A 17,811-nucleotide genomic window follows, 5' to 3' on the forward strand; every position below is an offset into this window, starting at 1 on the left:
AAAGATCGTAATCCTCTGTGTGTCCTTGAAAAAATTCAGCGGTCTTCAGCGCCACTACTTCAACTTTTTCATGTCATCCATGCCACTTCCGTCAGTTTGGGCTCTAACGCCGTCAAACTGCAGGTGTGAAAAGACGAAAATGCCCTTAAGTTCAAATATGTTATTAATTTTTTTTGAGCATCTTAACGACTTCAAATGAAAAAACTCAAAACTAGAAAGTTGTAGATCTCGTCGAGATCTATAATTTTCATATAAATTTTTTTTTCATTTAATTTCGCAAAAAAAATAATATAATTTTTCTAAGATATATTAATCATATCAAATCATATTTTTTTGCGAAATTAAATGAAAAAAAATTTATATGAAAATTATAGATCTCGACGAGATCTACAACTTTCTAGTTTTGAGTTTTTTCATTTGAAGTCGTTAAGATGCTCAAAAAAAATTAATAACATATTTGAACTTAAGGGCATTTTCGTCTTTTCACACCTGCAGTTTGACGGCGTTAGAGCCCAAACTGACAGAAGTGGCATGAATGACACGAAAAAGTTGGAGTAGTGGCGCTGAAGACCGCTGAATTTTTTTAAGGGCACACAGAGGATTACGATCTTTTATAATGGCACACAGGGAAAAGTCTCTAAAAGTTACCGTGCTTCCAAGCTATGTGTTGGACAAAAGTTATGTCCACCGCTAAAATTGCAGCAAGCTATCGAGGTGAAGCAGTTTCGAGCAAGGCAAGATCGAGGAAGGAAGTGCTACGTTGCAAATTTTGGAAAAGCTCACTTCGATCGGCTGGAGCAATTAATTATAAAAAAAAACATGACCTAGGGTAAGATCTTCTCCACTCATTAACATAAAGGTCAAAAGATTTTATTTCTCATGGAGAGAAAATGCCCATGAACCTTGTCTGTTGAGGACTATGGCCCCGTTCGCTTGTAGGAATTCTGGAGGAATTTATGAGAGGAAAACACTGTTCTGGATGAAAAAAGAAACGGATCAAGCCGGGTTTAAGGGCACGCGACGCGGATGGAGCGTGACACGAGGCCGTAGGCGCATCCTCGCCAATAATGGATCATATATTTTACTAAGAGTTAAATACGCTGGCAGACTTTAAACTTGTGGCGTTGTGCCATTTAGGTCCACGAACGCTCGAAATCGAAATTCGAGCCCCTAAACTTGTTAAGTGATGCACCAGAGGTCAATAACCCTTCGGGAGGCATTGACTAGGCTAATATTTTTTTTACAGAAAGCACCTTGATAGTCACGTCCTACCTCAGTCTCCCTCGTGTGCGGCAGCATCCGCGACCGTCGTCTCCCACGTGCGCGACGTCGGCGGCCGGCCGTCCACCCGCGAGGTTTGCTCGTAGTTGCTTCCCTCGCGGCCAGGAGTCCACCAGTGCGGTGCCTGGTGCGCTTCCCTCACGGCCGGCCTTCCACCAGCGCGGTTTCCTCGCGGCAGTGCGAGAAAACGGGATCAGACTGGCCCTGCCGGGGTGCCCGGCCAGCCACGCCTCTGTGGACACGGCGCCGTCCCGGAGGTCGCAGGCGCCCTGGTACAGCAGCACACTCCCGGAGCTTGCGTGCCCACGGAACTCGTCGCGCCGTCCATCTCCCCAAACTGGCCGTCCGCCCTCCTCGCACAGGCACGCGACGACGACACGCGTGCCTCCTGCACTGCACGGCCATGCACGAACGAGTCCTGTATCGCTGCCTGGTTCCCGACGAAGGAGAAGGCGCCGCCCATTGCCTCAGCGACGGCGCGCATGGCGGCGGTGACGTTCTTCTCCGCGCCAGGCGCCAACGTACCTTCCTGATTGTGTGGATAGGCAACAACAACAACCCCCATTCTGTTGATTGACTATATCATCTTTCGATGTTTTGCCCACATACAGGCATGCAGCAGTCAACAGACCGTCGTGACACACGGTGTGTGGCCAAGCTATGTGCCGCGATAGGCAGCACAACTACACCTCGCAAGGGCGGCTGACGGTGGTGCCACATGTTGACATCGTCATTGGACGCAACGACCGCCTAGGCGGAAGTCGTGGTGTGCGTGCCTCGCGCTGGTGAGTGGTACATAACCACGCAGGGCGGCGTCTCTGCGTCTAGAAGGGGGCAGTAGAGCGGTCTCCGGTGCGACTGCGAATGGCGAGCGCGTCCTATGAGCTGAGGCGCAACGAAACTATCAAACTACGCACGTGGCGGCAGTCGCGAACGGCGAGCGCGACCTATGAGATGGATGGGGCGGGTAGAACATGACTATAGCAGGGTGTTTTTTGTAAAAATTTAGCCTAGTCAGCACCTTCCAAAGGGATATGGACCTGTAGTGCACCATTTAACAAGTTCTGGGGGTCGAATTTCGATTTTGAGAGTTCGTGGATCTAAGTGGCACAACGCTACAAGTTTAAGGGCCGTCAGTGTATTTAACTCTTTTACTAAAGTAGCACAAGAAGTGGTATTTTTATGTGAGGATGCGGAGTTGAACTTTCAACATGTAGGTTCTGCTTCTGCTTTTCTATCATTGCGCTAGACGCATGGAGCAATTCATTATACACCGAAGAGTTGCCGGTTTGCTCTCTACACTTTGGAGGTGCTCCAATTGTCTAGATCGTCCTGACTTTGGGCATGATCCCTGGCACCCCCAAGCACTAGCAACCCCGGAGTCACTCCCATTGCTAGGTAAGAGCAAGGAGTGCTCTCTTCACTTCCATTGGTGCCTTGGTGGTGACGGAGTCGAGAAGAGTTTCAATCTCACCTCTACACCAACATAGGTGACCCCAGCAAGATCTTGCTCGTGGATTAGTAAGTATAGCTTAAGTTCTCACCAATCTAACTATAAGAATCATCCTATAAATCCCACAAATGGTAGAAATATATAACCATTTGATGGCTTAGGGATTTACCCAAGCACTACCCTACCAATGTACCATGATAGATGAGTCCCAAAGGCCTTTAATTAGAAAATACCTAGAACAAGCCCCACACGAAACCCTAACCTGATCCAATCTCGTCAAGCTCAAGATTGAATCTGAAGTTCATATTGTGCACTGACGGATGGTCTGCCGTAACAAAACTTGACTAACAAACTTATGACACCCCTGTGTAAACCCCACTGGACATTTCGGTCACACATGACTTGAGCCACCGGACCCTAGCCACTATAATATATGGACAGTCTATTATCATATACTGACAATCCTTCAATATTTCTCTCCATTTCAAAGACTAGTGATTTCCTATCGTGTCCAATTGGACGATCTGCGTGATCGTATCGACGGTCCACTGAGTTTTTAGTAAATTTACTAACAGTCCACCCAACCTCCAGCCTGTTCGGCTGGCTGGGCTAGATCGTGGATTATTTACTGCTGACTGGTTTGGCTGGTTTGATGTGAGGGAAAAATACTGTTTCAGCTTATAATCCACGATCGTATACGGGTCCCGTTCGGATGGTATAGTTCTGGAGGAATTTGGATGGTTTGGAGAAATTCTGGAGGAATTTGTGAGAGAAAAACACTGTTTCGGATGAAAAAAGAAACGGACCAAACCAAGTTTAAGGGCACACAAACAGAGCCACGATCGTTTAATGCCTCCCGAACAAGCTAATGGCTCATGGGTATTCTCAGCAAGACCAGTCAACTTTTCGGGACCTGTGGCTCAGATCGACTGGCCAAGGGCAGAACCGCTTTCGATTTCAGGAGTGTAGGGCGCTGCACTGTGCTATTTCGTGTGGGATGGACCCAAAGAAGAACACTAACATGAGCTAAAAAATAGAGCAAAAAAATAAAGAATGGAGGTGCCGGGAATCGAACCCCGTGCCTCTAGCATGCGAAGCGAGCGCTAGCTACACCCCCACTGGGATGCTGACAGAAACCTTTCTTTTAAATCTCTATGTATTAGCATCAAACCGACATAGCAGTTTAACTGCTGCTCTTTCATCGGATTCCCACACGGAATTAGATCGTCCCACTAGGCCAGGTATGAAAAAAAGGAAGAGCAGGGCAAGAGGAAGCCTGCCAGATTTGGCACAACTCACTTCGACTGGCTTATGTAGCTTCCAGAAATAAGAATTTCAGCAACCTCACTGGGAAAAATTCAGTGATCGAAATGCAAAATAGGGATAGTGGTGGAGCAACTGATTATACACCTAAGAGTTCCCAGCTTGCTCTCTTCAGTTGCAGGTGCTCCACTGTCTAGATCCTCCTGATTTTGGGCGTGATCCCTGGCCACATGCCAAGTTCAGACTCATCAATCTCAGTATGTAGGCGCTATGGCGATTCAAACATATCATGCTGCAATCTAGGGACACCTGCGTACTGGCAGGACCAAGGCAAGAATAGCAGGTTGATTCCGCAAACATGAGATCATATTCACACATGATGCAATGAACCAGCTGACAACCTAACACAGTGATGTCTGATTCCTCGCATGCAATGTATATAGGTAGCAAAAAAGCTCATCACATAGACGAAAAGCTTCAATCATATCCCCAAAGATTCAGATGCTTCTGGTCCTCTTTCAACAAGCACATGAATGTTACAGGCTACAAATGAATTTCTCGACGTTGAACAATTATTTATTGTCTTTTACACACCTTCCGTTCGAGGATAACAATAACAATCAGCACATCCATCGATTTTGCCCATCGATGACCAATCTACTATACAATTGAGTGCTACCCCAAAATAATCTGGACCCTCAATGGACTGTGCTTTCTAAAGATACAAGGAATGCTCATCAATTGACTAACTTTGACATAAGCCACAGATGTTTAGTTTAGTGTGCATTCCTAAAACAAAAAAGGGCGTACCCAGTGCTGAGAGCATCCCGCACTGTGCGGGGTATGGGGAAGGGTATTAGCAGCAAGCCTTACCCTTGCGATGTGCAAATGCAAGGAGGCTGCGGCTCGAACCCAGGACTTTCCGGTCATGATCGGTAGTACTATACCGCTTGCACCAGGCCCGCCCTTCGCGTTCCTAAAACAAAAACAAAAAAAATCATGCTGCTGCAGATTTCTTATTTTCGGGGTCTTCTATGTTCAAGGCTTGCAATAACTTTGGCCATGATTCGGGTATTCCACCAGGTAGATTGAACTCCAAGAGTTTCCCACGTGCTCTGTAGAATTCCTCCGCTGGTTCAGTCTGCAAAGATGACAACCCACTTGGTAAGGTATATGATGACACCACAACAAACATGCTACAGTCAAACACACAAGCATTCAAACCTTATAGTGATACAGGAAGGAAGAATCATTTGTCACATTTCCATAATATATAGGTGCATATGCTCCTTACTAAAGTCTGAAAAAAATCCTCACAACTTTTAAATGCCAAATTAAAAGCAGTATTAAAATGCAATGCATGTTACATTATTCCACATATACAAATCATAGATATATAGTCTTTTTTAATGCAAGAAAATAGTCTAGCTGGCCTATATATCAACAACAAACTCATTTACTACAAGTAGCACAAATTGAGTATTCAGGTTGCATAAATAGATATTAAAAAAAATACTACCTCTGTTCCATTTTATCGGGCGCACACGTACATCAAGATCCAAACTTTAAAAACTTTGACCAATAATTAGGCAAATAATTTTTAACTATTATAATAAATAAAAACTTTATATGATTAGATTTGTAATGAATTATACTATCCAATGATCATAAGTTTATAAGCATAAATAATATAATACAAAGCAAATGAATGGTCAAAGTGTAATCTAGGAGACCATGTCATTCTAACTTGCGCGCCAGATAAAATGGAACGGAGGGAGTACTGAGCAAGCTAAAACTCTCAAAAGGCAATCTCAGGCAATTGGAACCTACCAAATCATGGTACACACGTAGCCGCTCCTTTACCACTTCTTCAGTATCATCTGCTCTGGTTATTAGCTTCGATTCACACTGTGGAGGAGGCAATAGTGGAGGCATGTACATTCGAGCTCCACCATTTCCACCCTCAATATCAATGGAGGCCACATTGAAGTTTCCTCCACACTGGCTGCACATCCTTCTGCCAAGGCATTTTGCAAGCAGAGCTTCTTCTCGGAGCTTGAGGTTGATCACCAAATCAATATCTGTGACTCCTTCAAGTATCTCCTAACAAGGCACATGATAAAAACAATATTAGACCCTAGCAATCTTAAGGTTCAACCGCAGTTAATGTTAAGATAGAAATCCAAGGATACTAATATACTGTTCATTGCTGAGGGCTACAACAGAGGAAATATATTCAACTCTAACCAACTTGTGCTTGACTAATGAAATTTGGCTAGTCTGCTTTGAGAAACTATCAGGAAAGACAACAAAGGTACCAGTATACTAAGAGTCTAAGACCGCTACTGTGATCAAGTTACACATTATTGGTCCCAAACAACACATAAAGCATGTAACTCCCCAGCTCAGATATGATAAGAACTCAAAAGAAAATGCAAGTGAAAAATGCTTCCTGATAAGGCAAGTATGTGTTTTTGCATACTTACGGCCAGGTCAAATAATTAGCTCACCGCTTGTCTTATGGTTCGAGGAAAACCATCAAGGATGAACCCCAATTCACCCTTTTCTTCTCCCTCTTCCAGACGTCTTGACAGCAGATTTATGATGATCTCATCAGACACCAGTTTTCCATGATTGACAATCTCAGCAAGCTGGAAAAGAAACACAACCAAACACAATCAAGGAAATGGAACTAAAAAGTAGTCAAAGAGGAGGAGGCACAACAGGGGCCTCTAATGGTCTATTCAGAATTGTATCGACAATGTTATGGACTTATGGTCTAACTACGACTACGACTAAGCTACAGCCTACAATCACATGCCAAATGGTTAACTTCATCCTTACACTGGGTTTTTATTTAAACAGCAACCTATGTGGAGCTTCTTATAGACTATAAGCTTCTTAATGGTTATGAATTTACCCAAACATTTTCTTTTAACAGGATTATTCTACAGGTCAAGTAATCTTTTATTCCCTACGGAAAGCAATGCATCGTGAAAAGCAGGCACAGCCAGCACCTTCGTGAGCTGTAGTACTTCCTAGCTACTCCCTCCGTCCTAAAATATCTGTCGCTTTCGCTTCTCGAGAAACAACTTTGATAAAATATATATTAAAAAATATTAATATTTATGGTACATAATTAGTATCATTGGAAAGATCTTTCAATCTAGTTTTTTAATAAATTTATTTGGAGATACAAATGTTGTACGTATTTTCTACCAATCGAGTCAAACTTGTGGCACGAAAACCGCAAACGACAAATAATATGGGACAGAGGGAGTATGCACTACCACGGTTGTCAGCATGAAATGCTAGCAGAACGCACGCAAGTGCAATCCGTAGAGACCCTAGTTTCAGAGGTGACGAGTTGGTTAACGTCTGCGTCTGCGGCGACGATCCATGGTACAGCAGGGGCAAGTGGAGCAACAATGAACAATGATCCATGGCACGCGCAACATGATTGCTTGGAGGTGGAGCTTACAAGCGAACTAGAAGATGACGCACCGGATCCATCAACCCAACCTATCTCAGGACTAGGTAATTCATTGAGGCTGAGATTTATACCTTCTTCGAGAAGGGGCCAGGGGAGGCCAGGGCGTCGCGGACGAGGTCGCCGGTGGCGATGTGCGGGACGACGAGCAGCTGCGAGAGGCGGCTGGCGTAGGTGCCCTTGCCCACCCCGGGGCACCCGAGGAACACCCACTGCACGCGCCTCCCGTCCTCCTGATCCCGCCCCCTGCGCCCGGTCGCCGCCGTTCTCACCCCCGCCGCTGCCTCCTCTTTCGGCAGCGCCGCCCCCGAAGCAGCGGCCAGGGTCCGCCGGGACGCGGCGGCGCAGGCCCGGATCGCGCGAGAGATCCCCGCCATCTCGCCGGCTCGGCTCGGGGGACCAGACGAGCAGGGCCGCAGAGATATTTCTCGGGTTTTTCTTCTTTTTTTGTCGCGCGTTCGTGACTTCCGTGTTTGAGTTCGACTTCGACACGCACGAGAGAGAGGAGGGGAGGGGTGTAGGGACATGTGCTTTAAGTCGATGACGAGTGGGCCATAGGTAGTGGGACCCACGCGTCGGCTCAGACCGGTAGTGTCACGTGCGGAATTGAAAACTGCCGTCGTGACGTCGTCTGGGAGGACTGGCGGAGGAGAGATCCACGTCACCACGTGGAATCTTCCGGATTCTGGCTGTTCGATTGTCAAACCCAGCTGTGCGCCCGGGAGGCCGGGAGGGAAGGATAAGGAAAAAAAGAAAAAGGAAATCTTACCCTTTATATTGAAAAATACATGCAATAAAATATTGCACCACATGTCAAACTCCTCTAACTTGTACCAAATTCATAGAAAAATACACTGACTATAACATCATATTAAGGGGTGTTGGGATCATGAGCTAATAATTAGCCCATATTTTTATATATCATTAAAAATATCTAAATGTAAGCTAATTCTGGCTAATAAGAGCTAATGTGGGCTAATTAATGGTTTCATTAGTCCATAATTAGCTCATGTTTAATTCATTTTTGTAAGGTGGGCTAATTTTTAGCCCCAGGTCTAAACAGACCCTTAATTTATTCGGTAATGCTCAGGAGTGGTGTCGTCCTGTCGGGACGCCACTTTTTCAGGCCTGCGCGCTACCAGCCCAATAGACCTGTTTTGTCTCTACGTTTTACCATTTCTCTCTCAAAAATATCTTCCACTCCCGTGCTCGCCGTGCTGCTGCGACGTGCGCTCGGTGGTGACGTCTTCCCCACCGCGCACCCCATCCCGCGCCGGCGTCGCCGTGCCTGCGCTAGCTCGATGCGTATTGCGCCCCCGCTGCCACGCATCGTGCCCCGTCCCCGCGCACGCCCAGGTGCTGTTGCGGTGCTGCCGACACCGCCGTTCCCCGCCAGAAGGTCGTGACCGCCGTCGACGCCGTGGCCGCCGCGATGCGCGACCTCAGCAAGGAGATGTTACGATGAAAGTGCATGTTGCAAGCGTATGTTTCAAGTGTTTCATATGTTTCAGAGGTATGTTGCTTTCAGAGGTATGTTATTGTTTCATACGGATGTTGTAAAAGTAGATTGGGGTATGTTGCACATGTTGTAAGTGTTTTAGAGGTTTATTCAAAATATTTCATCTGTTCTATACGTATGTTGCAAGCGTTCTCATCCAGATGTTGCATATATTTCACACATGTTCCAACAATATGTTCCAAATAATACAGTTGTTCTAGTCCTATGTTGCAGTTTTCATGTTGCAAGTTGTAAGTGTGTTATCTGGATGTTGCATATATTTCACACATATGTTGCAAGTGTATGTTCAAGATGTTTCATCTGTTTTCATATGTATGTTGCATTCAAGTGTTTTATATTGCATGTGTTTCATGTTGTTCGAAGAGTCGGGGGAAGCGGGGAGTGATGGTGGCATGGCACGGGCACTGGGGAATGGGGCGTTGGTGAGCTGGCGGACGGGGTGCGCGGCGTGCGCGGTGTCCTGCAGACGGGCGACAGGGGCAGGGTGCGTGTGCGGGGCGAGACAAATGGCCTCGAATCAAGGCGGACAGGGAGGGCTGCGCGTGAGGGACAAGTCGTCCGGACGCGCGGGCGCTGCGACGGGGCGGAGTGTGCATGCGAGGCGGAAAAAATCAGCGGACGGGATAGGCTGCGCCACGGTCGTTCGGGCGCTAGCGCTGCTGTAGTTTATTAAGGGAGTGTTCGGCTGCCTATAAAGCCGCTGGTGCTGATTTGTATGGCTCATTTTTTGAGAAAGAAAAATACTATACCATGACTTATAAGCCAGCGAATAAGACCAGCCGAACAATCCCTAAATCTATCATGTCTAGAATTGAGTCCTCAGTTCCTCCCGTGAAATTAGTAGACGTTGTTTTTCTGGGTGCAAGACTTTAACCGAGAATTATACTCCATTATTAATGTCATTTATATATGATACAATGACATCATAAGCTCTTATAATTTTTCAATGCATGTCTGATATAATTTGCATTACAAAAATCAAATATATATAATAAAAGAAATTGTGGGCTAGGTTTGTCCTAGAGAGACGACATATGCCTTCTATTGTTAAACAGAGGGAGTATTTGCTAAAAAATCACCACTGATGAACACTTCCTCCCGTTACCGTGATACATAAATTCTTATCGCCGTCGACCTTTTATGGTCTGTGGGTTACAAACTATGCGTATTATTTTTTAATATTAAAATATAATATTATATCTAATGGTCTGGTGCAAGCGGTAGAGTCTTACCGTCTGTGACCAGAAGGTCCTGGGTTCGAGTCGCGGTCTCCTCGCATTGCGCAAGCGAGGGTAAGACTTGCCACTAACACCCTTCCCCAGACCCCGCACAGAGCGGAAGCTCTCTACACTGGGTACGCCCTTTTTATATCTAATAAGCATGATATTATGAAACTAGCTTTGAAGACAAATCTACACATGACACTACTTTCTATTTCCAAACTAAATATTTTGAAACTCTTAAAAGTTCGAGTGATTTTGACCAAAACAACAAAGTACAATTTGTGACCAGGGGACACATTCACTAGGAACTACTGAGAACTCAGCTAGAGTGGCTGCTGTGTCCAAAGTCCAAACCTTAGCCTGCCTGATTCAGAGAAAGCCAAAATTCCAAGTTGAGTAACCACTTTCCAAACACCTAAAATATTCAGCTTTATTGTCAATTCATCAGGTACGGGGTTGGTTGGTTGCGCCTAAGATTCTCGAGCTCTGGTAGCTGTTGCTCAATTTTACAATGCTTCATGTAGTACATATACACGAGAATACAACAAATGACAACATTACATGGGCAAGAAATATGGCGCCTCTGTCTAATTGTGGTGCCGACATCTTCCGCAACACTACGTATACGAGTACTAGACACTAGACGCAAAACTGCAGGAGCAACCGGCTTCAGGAGCTTCACAGCTGAACCCAGACCAGCTCCAAGCAGGACAACAGGTCCAGTCGTCCAGAAACAGATTATTTCCTTTGTGGCCATACCTTCAATGATCAATACAAAAGCTGAATAATGCAGAGCCTCCTGCAACACGTCTGCAGCATAGAAGCCTCATTTCTGCAAGTCTATGTCCAGCGTCGAATCAGAATCAGTGCGGAGTCTTTTTGGCTCCCGCTCTCCCAGGTTCAGAGCTATAGAAATACCATCAGGTGAATTTTCTAATTCCAAGTCCACCAAGTTATTCAAGTCACCATTACCTTCTTCACCGTTGCGCATAGGAGACATTAGGTTTAGCTCTTCCATATTCTCGTTGGGTTGGTCCGTTGATATGGCAGAACCATCTCGAGGAATGATGTTGATGCCGAGAGGCTCATAGATTTTGTCGATTTTATCATTCTCTTGAGGGCCAGCAACAGGTGACGATTCTGTGGCAGTTGAATTAGTAGCCGCAGCGGCAGCAGCAGCTAAAATAATCTTTTGTTCATCCAAGGCAGCTGTGTACAAAAGAACAAAATGACCATCAGAGGAAATGCAGATGATACTACAAACAAGACCTAACATATTTAATTTTGATCGAGACTTTTGGCTGGGAAAAACAACCTTGTAGTCCTTCACTTGTTGTGATCAGATCTAGCTCCAGGAGATCAAGAAGGCGGCCGAGATCAACTCCACTTGTCCAGTTCTCTGGACCCTGGCCACTTTTAAGTTTCAACCTTCCCCGATTAGCTGTACCACCCCATATAATCCCTATAGGCTGCGGCTTCTCACCGTCTTGTCCTGTTAAGATTATGAGGCTTCCACTGTCCCCTTCAAGATCAAACGTTTGTTGGTTCTCCCCAACGACAAGAAAGTCAGTGAAGAAGCATATTCCCTTCTCATCATTGTACTCAAGTGCGTATGCGACAACAGTCCCCGTCGTCAGACCAGAACTTCTTCCAACTTTGACAACTTGTCTCCCGATGAGACTGCCAATTGGGGATTGCAAATCAATTGCCTTCACATCACCAATGACTCCAACTCCTTTAACCGAGGTGCTGACACTAGTAGTGTCAAAGTCATCAGCAAATGGTATAAATGCACCATCAGCTCGGACAAAAGTTTCTGCAGCCACATTACAACGTAGAGGACATGAGGATAAGGATAACAATATAATACACTGAAGAAAAAAATATCACAATAAAAGTCAAAGTAAACACTCAAATAAGCAGCGGAGAATGTACTGCAAGGTAAGTCTTGCAGAAAGATGCCATAAAGTGCAAAAATTTGACCAAAGTTATTATTCACATCTTACCTGGGTTTGTTCCTGCGTAGATCCCGTACCAAACATCATCTGTTATAAATGATGTTGCTCTCTCAACAGCACCTAGGTAAACTCCAGGTCCAAGATTAGGAGGCAGCGGATGGAACATCTTCTGGTTGGGATAATCCAGATCCACCGCAACATGCCTGTTTGTAAGGAACCCAACTTGTTTATTGCCAGTTCGACTCTTGACAATGGCACCCAAAGTCCCATAGGTCTCAAGACTAGCCACCTAAAGATTTTTTTAAAAAAAGACAACTCTTAGCTGAAGATGTCAAGTTCATGAATCTTTGTATATCAGTTATCTCCAAGTGATTTTGATCCATAGGAAAACATTGCAGACCTGAAGTAAGACTGGTCATTGTATGATTATAGCAAAGCAGGTCATTTGATGAAAAATGAAAAGTGGTCAAGTAATGAAGTAGTCCAAACAAGATGCAGCATAAGAGAACAAAAGAATGTTACCTGTGAACCTGAGCCTACAATAGGGTCGCTACCACGCAATCCATCAACAAGCTCATCATAAAGTTGTTCCTTTGGTGTTGGGGCTGGTGCACCATAATAAGAAAATTCAACAACATCAACATCACACCACACCCCCCCAGGTCCCTGTTTATGGAATGGAATGAAACTGAATATGTGATTTCAGATGACTTAAATAACTTTCTAAACTACATGAAACAAAATCATGCCTACCTCAAGGGCAGCTGGAAGACATTGAGTAGGGCTGAGCCACTTCCTGTGAACCTTTCGAGCAACAAACACAAGGATGGCAGGGGTGTCAGTCAATGTTCCTTCCCTGATTCTAAAGCCTATTGCTGTACCAAGACTAAATCGGCGGAGAATCTTGCTGTGGAATGCTCTTATAATCATTAAATCAAGTAAGGTGGTGGCTTGCTGACCCTTTGGCAAGCGACCAAGATGTCCTGGTAGTACACCCTTCTGTAGATTCCCAAAGTAATTAGCACGGCCTTCAGCTGAGCCGTGCATTAGTGTAGATGTAGGCCAAGAAAAGTATGCAGCGCTGCTTTCAGAGTGCTGACCAGCTGAGGCAATTGGTTGGAGAGGAGATGGACAACAATTATGATTGCATCCGTTCCTCTCCATATCCAGACCCGAACCCTCTGACTGCGATGAACCAGCATGCGCCTTCCAAATATCTGAGGGCTGCATTATGCAAGTATCATCTAGTTCTGTAGATTTTTGAAGCCTTCAACGTTGTAAAACTGCAGCATGACAGAGCAGAAACCTAAAGATGAAAAAAATAGGTGTTAACTCTTTTAAAGTTGATGCAGGACGGACCACAGGAAAAAAGGTCCATAGGTCATCAACAGAAAATGGCTCATCAAGAATTAAACCTACAAGTTCACGAATCAGAGAGAATATAAAACTAATATCACAGCACCGCAGTGCATTGTCTAAGAGAATAAGTAAAAAAATGGTTGCGTGCAGCCAGCATCAAAAGGCGTTGCAATAGGAATGATGTTAAAAGAATAAAGTTATGTTTGCAGAGACAGAGAATAAGTGCTAAGTTCTCTAGAAGTACCATTCCTCCCAGTGGAATAACAACATGTGGAAGAATGCTATATCAAGAAGACTATAGTGATAAAATTTTTCCATAATGAAAACAGATTACCAGTAAAAGTGCACAAGGGAAGCATGAATTCAGTAGAAACATGCACAATACCAAGGATCCACATCATCTCCTATCCTGCAGATTAATCAATGTTCAACTTGGGAAGATAAGGCATGCAACAAGAGCATATCTTATCCTCTTTTTTATTATTATTAATCAAAAACTCAAAATGGAGCTAAGATACCTATAACATGGGAGGGTAAAACAAATGGACAGGTGCCATGATAGGCCAAACTTGAATAAATAACTTGTCCAGAGAACATTGAAAGGTATGAATACATATAGTGATGAAAATTTGATTGATATGCCTCAAATACCTATAGTACTACAGTAGACCATCTTGGAGGGCACTCGGCAAATGATTTATAATGGAAATGCATGTATCTAAGGGGGGAGGATTAATGAGCAGCAAAATGGGGAAACTATACGAGTTTTAAATTATACACAAAATATTAGAGTTGCCAATGCAAGCTCCCACAAAACAGGAAACACATTGACTATTGCACCAGTAGGTAGATGCAGGATCCTTAACGATCGTTTGCTTGTATTCCCTACTCCCTAGCACATATCTTTCCATGTGGATCTCCACCACACAAATCACAACGTAATAACTAAATAAGGTGCCTAACCAAAACATCGATATGGAAACTAGAGGTAGTCGGTGTTCTAGTTATCAACTTATCATAACCCCAATCAGTAAATGAACAACCCTAATCCAATTTCCTATACAGAATGTAATAAACCTTACTAGCAGAAGGGAAAGGAGTAAAAGTTGACCTAAATCCTACATCATTTTCTTGAACCCAAATATTTTTGGGAAAGCTGCACTAGCTTCCCAGTCCCCAGCTTGATTGGGTTCCCATGGGCGGCACCAACTAGTATCAGTTTTTGGTTTAAGAACAAAACAAAGAATCTAATGGAACTATGAATGAACGGATTCAGACTAGCTGTCATACATCACTGTGAAGCACAAGAGTTCACAACCAATGAGGAGAAGACAGATGAAAGATTTGGATCTGATTGAGAGCACCAACCCAGCTCTTGCAAAAACGGAAACAATCCATCCAAGACAGCAAAGCTATGATGGATTAATTAGTCACCAGCAAAAGGGAAACCCAACTAAAGACCGCACAGACAGATCTCCGCCGCCACTCCACTCGACCACAAGAGAAGCAGCCACAATGGTGGGTGGAGGATCCAGCAGCAGCGAGAAAGGGGAAAGCCAGGGACTCGCCATCTCGTATTCCTAGCTCCTCATACACCCTCCGACCACCGGTCGTCTCTCCCCCGCTCTCTTGGTTTGCCTTGGGGGAGTGCTACCTGGGACTGGGAGCGGGTGGCGCTAGGCAGTGGAATGCCATGTCCAAAGGAGGAGTCGAGAGGATGGCGAGTAGTTGATGTGAGCGCACAAAGACCACCAATCCAGTGGCCAGTAGGAGTGCACGGCACCCTTGCTTGTTGTCTTGTAGTCTGGAGAGAGAAAGAGGGAATGACCAGGAGAGAGAGTGGGACAAATTTCCTGGATTGTGACCTTTTTATGTTTTGTATGTATCCTTATTCCTTAATATAGCTATCTTAAGCACACTGAAAACAGATCATCAATGTAGTTTATTTGAAATGTATTTCACATAGTATTATCATGATTAATCAAGTGCTACTGTCACAAGTTCATTCATTAAGTAGTTGTAGTATCAGAGTCAGAAGGTTAAGGTTTCGAAATTTCGGGTTCATAAACTTCAGACGCTGGTGGCCTGCACCAGTGCTGCTTCTAATATTTCTCCCATTTTGCTAATGTGGGTAACTGCACTTAGCTGCTCACTAATAACACTTAACTAATTTGGGGATACATAATTCTATACACAGGCCTGATGACCATTCTTGTGTTGCATCCTTGTAATCGCCGGTTACTAGCATTTTTTCAAATTCAAAGCAACACCAAAGGCCCAAACCTAGAGGAGACAAGGCGAAGTACAGAACGAGCAGGCCTTACCTTGCTGCTCCGGACTCCGGAGGGATGGCGAGGCCGCCTTGCTGGCGCTCCAGCAGATCTGCAGCAAGAGGAGTAAAAGAGGTCAGGACGGGGAGGATCTAAGCGGCCAGCGGAGGGCCAAGGCCAACCCTGGTCTCCACTCCACTCCACGCGGCCCAGGAAAAGTAGGTAGTGGAGTAGGAACAGGCCGCGAGGAGAGGGAACAGGCCGGCGGTGAGAACGGCACAGATCCGGCCGCCGGATCCGCGAACCGCGTCCGCGCAGCACAGCCCGCCGGCGGAGGGGCGCGCGCCTAAAATCGACAAGGACTCGGCCGGACGAGGAGGTGGCGCGTAGACTCACCCGGAACAGCGGAGGGAGCTCGACGGAGCGGGGCCGAACTTTCGCCCGCGGAGGGAGGTGGAGAGGATGGACGAGCGAGGCGTCTGGAAGCCGCGCGGTGCGGCAGAGGCCCGCGTGCTGGCAGAGGCGGCGTGGTGGTTGGCGGGCAGCGGGATTCAGGGAGAAGCAGCCGCCGGAGGTAGGACGAGGCGGCCAGGATGAGGAGTCATGCTGCGGATGAGCAGCTCGCCGACGGCGGCAGTAGGAAGCACGCCGTCGGGGACGGGAGGAGGAAGAAGAAGGTGGGGAAGGGAGGAAAAAGGGTGACGGAGATAGAATAGGAAACGCACACGCACCAGCGAATTTCGGTCAATTTGAAGAAAGAAAGAAAAAACGAAGCAAATGCACGAGTGGCTCTAGCTGCTGGCACCGGAGTATTATTTGCTCTTGAGCCCGTGTGACATGGGCAAGCATAGCTGGGAATTAGTCGTGGAGGCGTGGGTCGTGGCATCAGCACGAGCATTGTGAGTTGGAAAATGATGGGCACGCAAGATACTCCCTTCCCTTTTTTTTATTCTATATATACTCCCTATGTCTTAAAATAGACATCGTTCTCGTTTTTTTAGAATCAGTTTTTTAACTTTAACCAATTATATATTAAAAAATATTAATATTTATAATACATAATTAGTATCATTACATAAATTGTTGAATATACTTTCATAATAAACTTATTTAAAAATATAAATGTTGCACGTATTTTTTACAAACCTAATCAAAATTGAGAAAGTTCAATCTGCACGTATTTTATAACGACTTCTAATGTTGGACGTAGGGAGTATGTTGATATATTTTTTTTAGTAAATTTAAATAAAATTAGATAAGTTTAACTTGAACGCCCAGCCATTCAATCTTTCATTTCAAAAAAAGGCTGAGGAAGTAGTACGTGCTAAGTATTCACCGACTCGAGTCAAGAATGAATTACCATGCGTCTTTCTATAAGAAATTTGCAAAGCATTGAACTCCACTTGGTGAGCGCTATTCTTTTAGCTATAAACTTGTCAAATTTTAAGGCAAAGTTAAATTTATGTCCTGAATCTAGCGAAGTTGAATTTGCTTGCTATCGTGCTTTTTTTATACGCAAGAAAATTGCACCCCTTTATATTATTATAAGAAGAGGAAATAGTTCAAATCCAAGAAAGGCAGACAGAACAAAAAAAAAAGAATGCGAGAAAAGAAAAGGACAAAACACCCCGACCACCAGGCCTACTGTTGTCTTTGACCTGGATCATGGGAAGGTGCACGTGCCTGTCTGCGCAAGGGCAAGGTTTGGTCGAGCGTCAGCTATCGCGTGTAACGTTACATCTTGCTCTCGCTCAACAGCTCATTTTGTACCAGTATTGCTCTCGCTCAACAGCTCATTTTGTACCAGTAACAACAACTAACAAGCACACAGCTAACGACAGAACGAACAACCATCGTATACATACAGACATGCTTTAGCTAATATAATTTTGGAATAGTACTCAGCTTTTTAACTAGATATATCATGACAATGTATATGGTTAGGTGAGAGAAAAACGTTCTATGGCTAACAAATAAGGTTGATTCTAGCTGATA

General features: G+C 44.9%; 2 protein-coding genes across 5 annotated transcripts; both read right to left on the reverse strand.

The window, feature by feature from the left end:
* Window positions 1–3,947: 3,947 nt before the first annotated feature.
* On the reverse strand, window positions 3,948–10,479 carry LOC136492739 (probable adenylate kinase 6, chloroplastic). Its single transcript, XM_066488743.1, has 4 exons — window positions 7,562–10,479; window positions 6,508–6,648; window positions 5,828–6,100; window positions 3,948–5,138 (listed from the first exon to the last, which is right to left on the reverse strand). Exons 1-4 carry the CDS (start codon window positions 8,297–8,299, stop codon window positions 4,995–4,997), a joined length of 1,296 nt encoding a protein of 431 aa, XP_066344840.1. The 5' UTR covers window positions 8,300–10,479; the 3' UTR covers window positions 3,948–4,994.
* A 142-nt stretch (window positions 10,480–10,621) lies between these two features.
* LOC136492737 (protein NARROW LEAF 1-like) lies at window positions 10,622–16,768 on the reverse strand. Of its 4 annotated transcripts, XM_066488740.1 has the most exons (8): window positions 16,213–16,765; window positions 15,871–15,928; window positions 13,881–13,955; window positions 12,941–13,493; window positions 12,710–12,853; window positions 12,236–12,476; window positions 11,545–12,045; window positions 10,622–11,438 (listed from the first exon to the last, which is right to left on the reverse strand). In XM_066488740.1, exons 4-8 carry the CDS (start codon window positions 13,415–13,417, stop codon window positions 11,056–11,058), a joined length of 1,746 nt encoding a protein of 581 aa, XP_066344837.1. In that variant the 5' UTR covers window positions 13,418–13,493; window positions 13,881–13,955; window positions 15,871–15,928; window positions 16,213–16,765; the 3' UTR covers window positions 10,622–11,055. The 4 variants fall into 4 exon arrangements, with proteins under 4 accessions (XP_066344837.1, XP_066344838.1, XP_066344835.1 ...); XM_066488741.1 differs by having other exon boundaries at window positions 10,622–11,135; window positions 11,202–11,438; window positions 12,941–15,928; window positions 16,213–16,768; XM_066488738.1 differs by lacking the exon at window positions 13,881–13,955.
* Between the last annotated feature and the right edge of the window lie 1,043 nt (window positions 16,769–17,811).

Source organism: Miscanthus floridulus, chromosome 11, assembly GCF_019320115.1.
Source record: "Miscanthus floridulus cultivar M001 chromosome 11, ASM1932011v1, whole genome shotgun sequence".
Classification (NCBI taxonomy): domain Eukaryota; kingdom Viridiplantae; phylum Streptophyta; class Magnoliopsida; order Poales; family Poaceae; genus Miscanthus; species Miscanthus floridulus.

Coding starts and splice junctions, on each gene's coding strand:
- LOC136492739 (XM_066488743.1), bottom strand. CDS start 8,299: ATGTGGTGCAATATTTTATTGCATGTATTTTTCAATATAAAGGGTAAG. Junction 6,649..7,561: donor CTGGCCCCTTCTCGAAGAAG/GTATAAATCTCA, acceptor TTTCTTTTCCAG/CTTGCTGAGATTGTCAATCA. Junction 6,101..6,507: donor CTCGAACCATAAGACAAGCG/GTGAGCTAATTA, acceptor GTGCCTTGTTAG/GAGATACTTGAAGGAGTCAC.
- LOC136492737 (XM_066488738.1), bottom strand. CDS start 13,417: ATGCAGCCCTCAGATATTTGGAAGGCGCATGCTGGTTCATCGCAGTCA. Junction 12,854..12,940: donor GTCTTCCAGCTGCCCTTGAG/GTAGGCATGATT, acceptor TTCCATAAACAG/GGACCTGGGGGGGTGTGGTG. Junction 12,477..12,709: donor TTGTAGGCTCAGGTTCACAG/GTAACATTCTTT, acceptor AAAAATCTTTAG/GTGGCTAGTCTTGAGACCTA.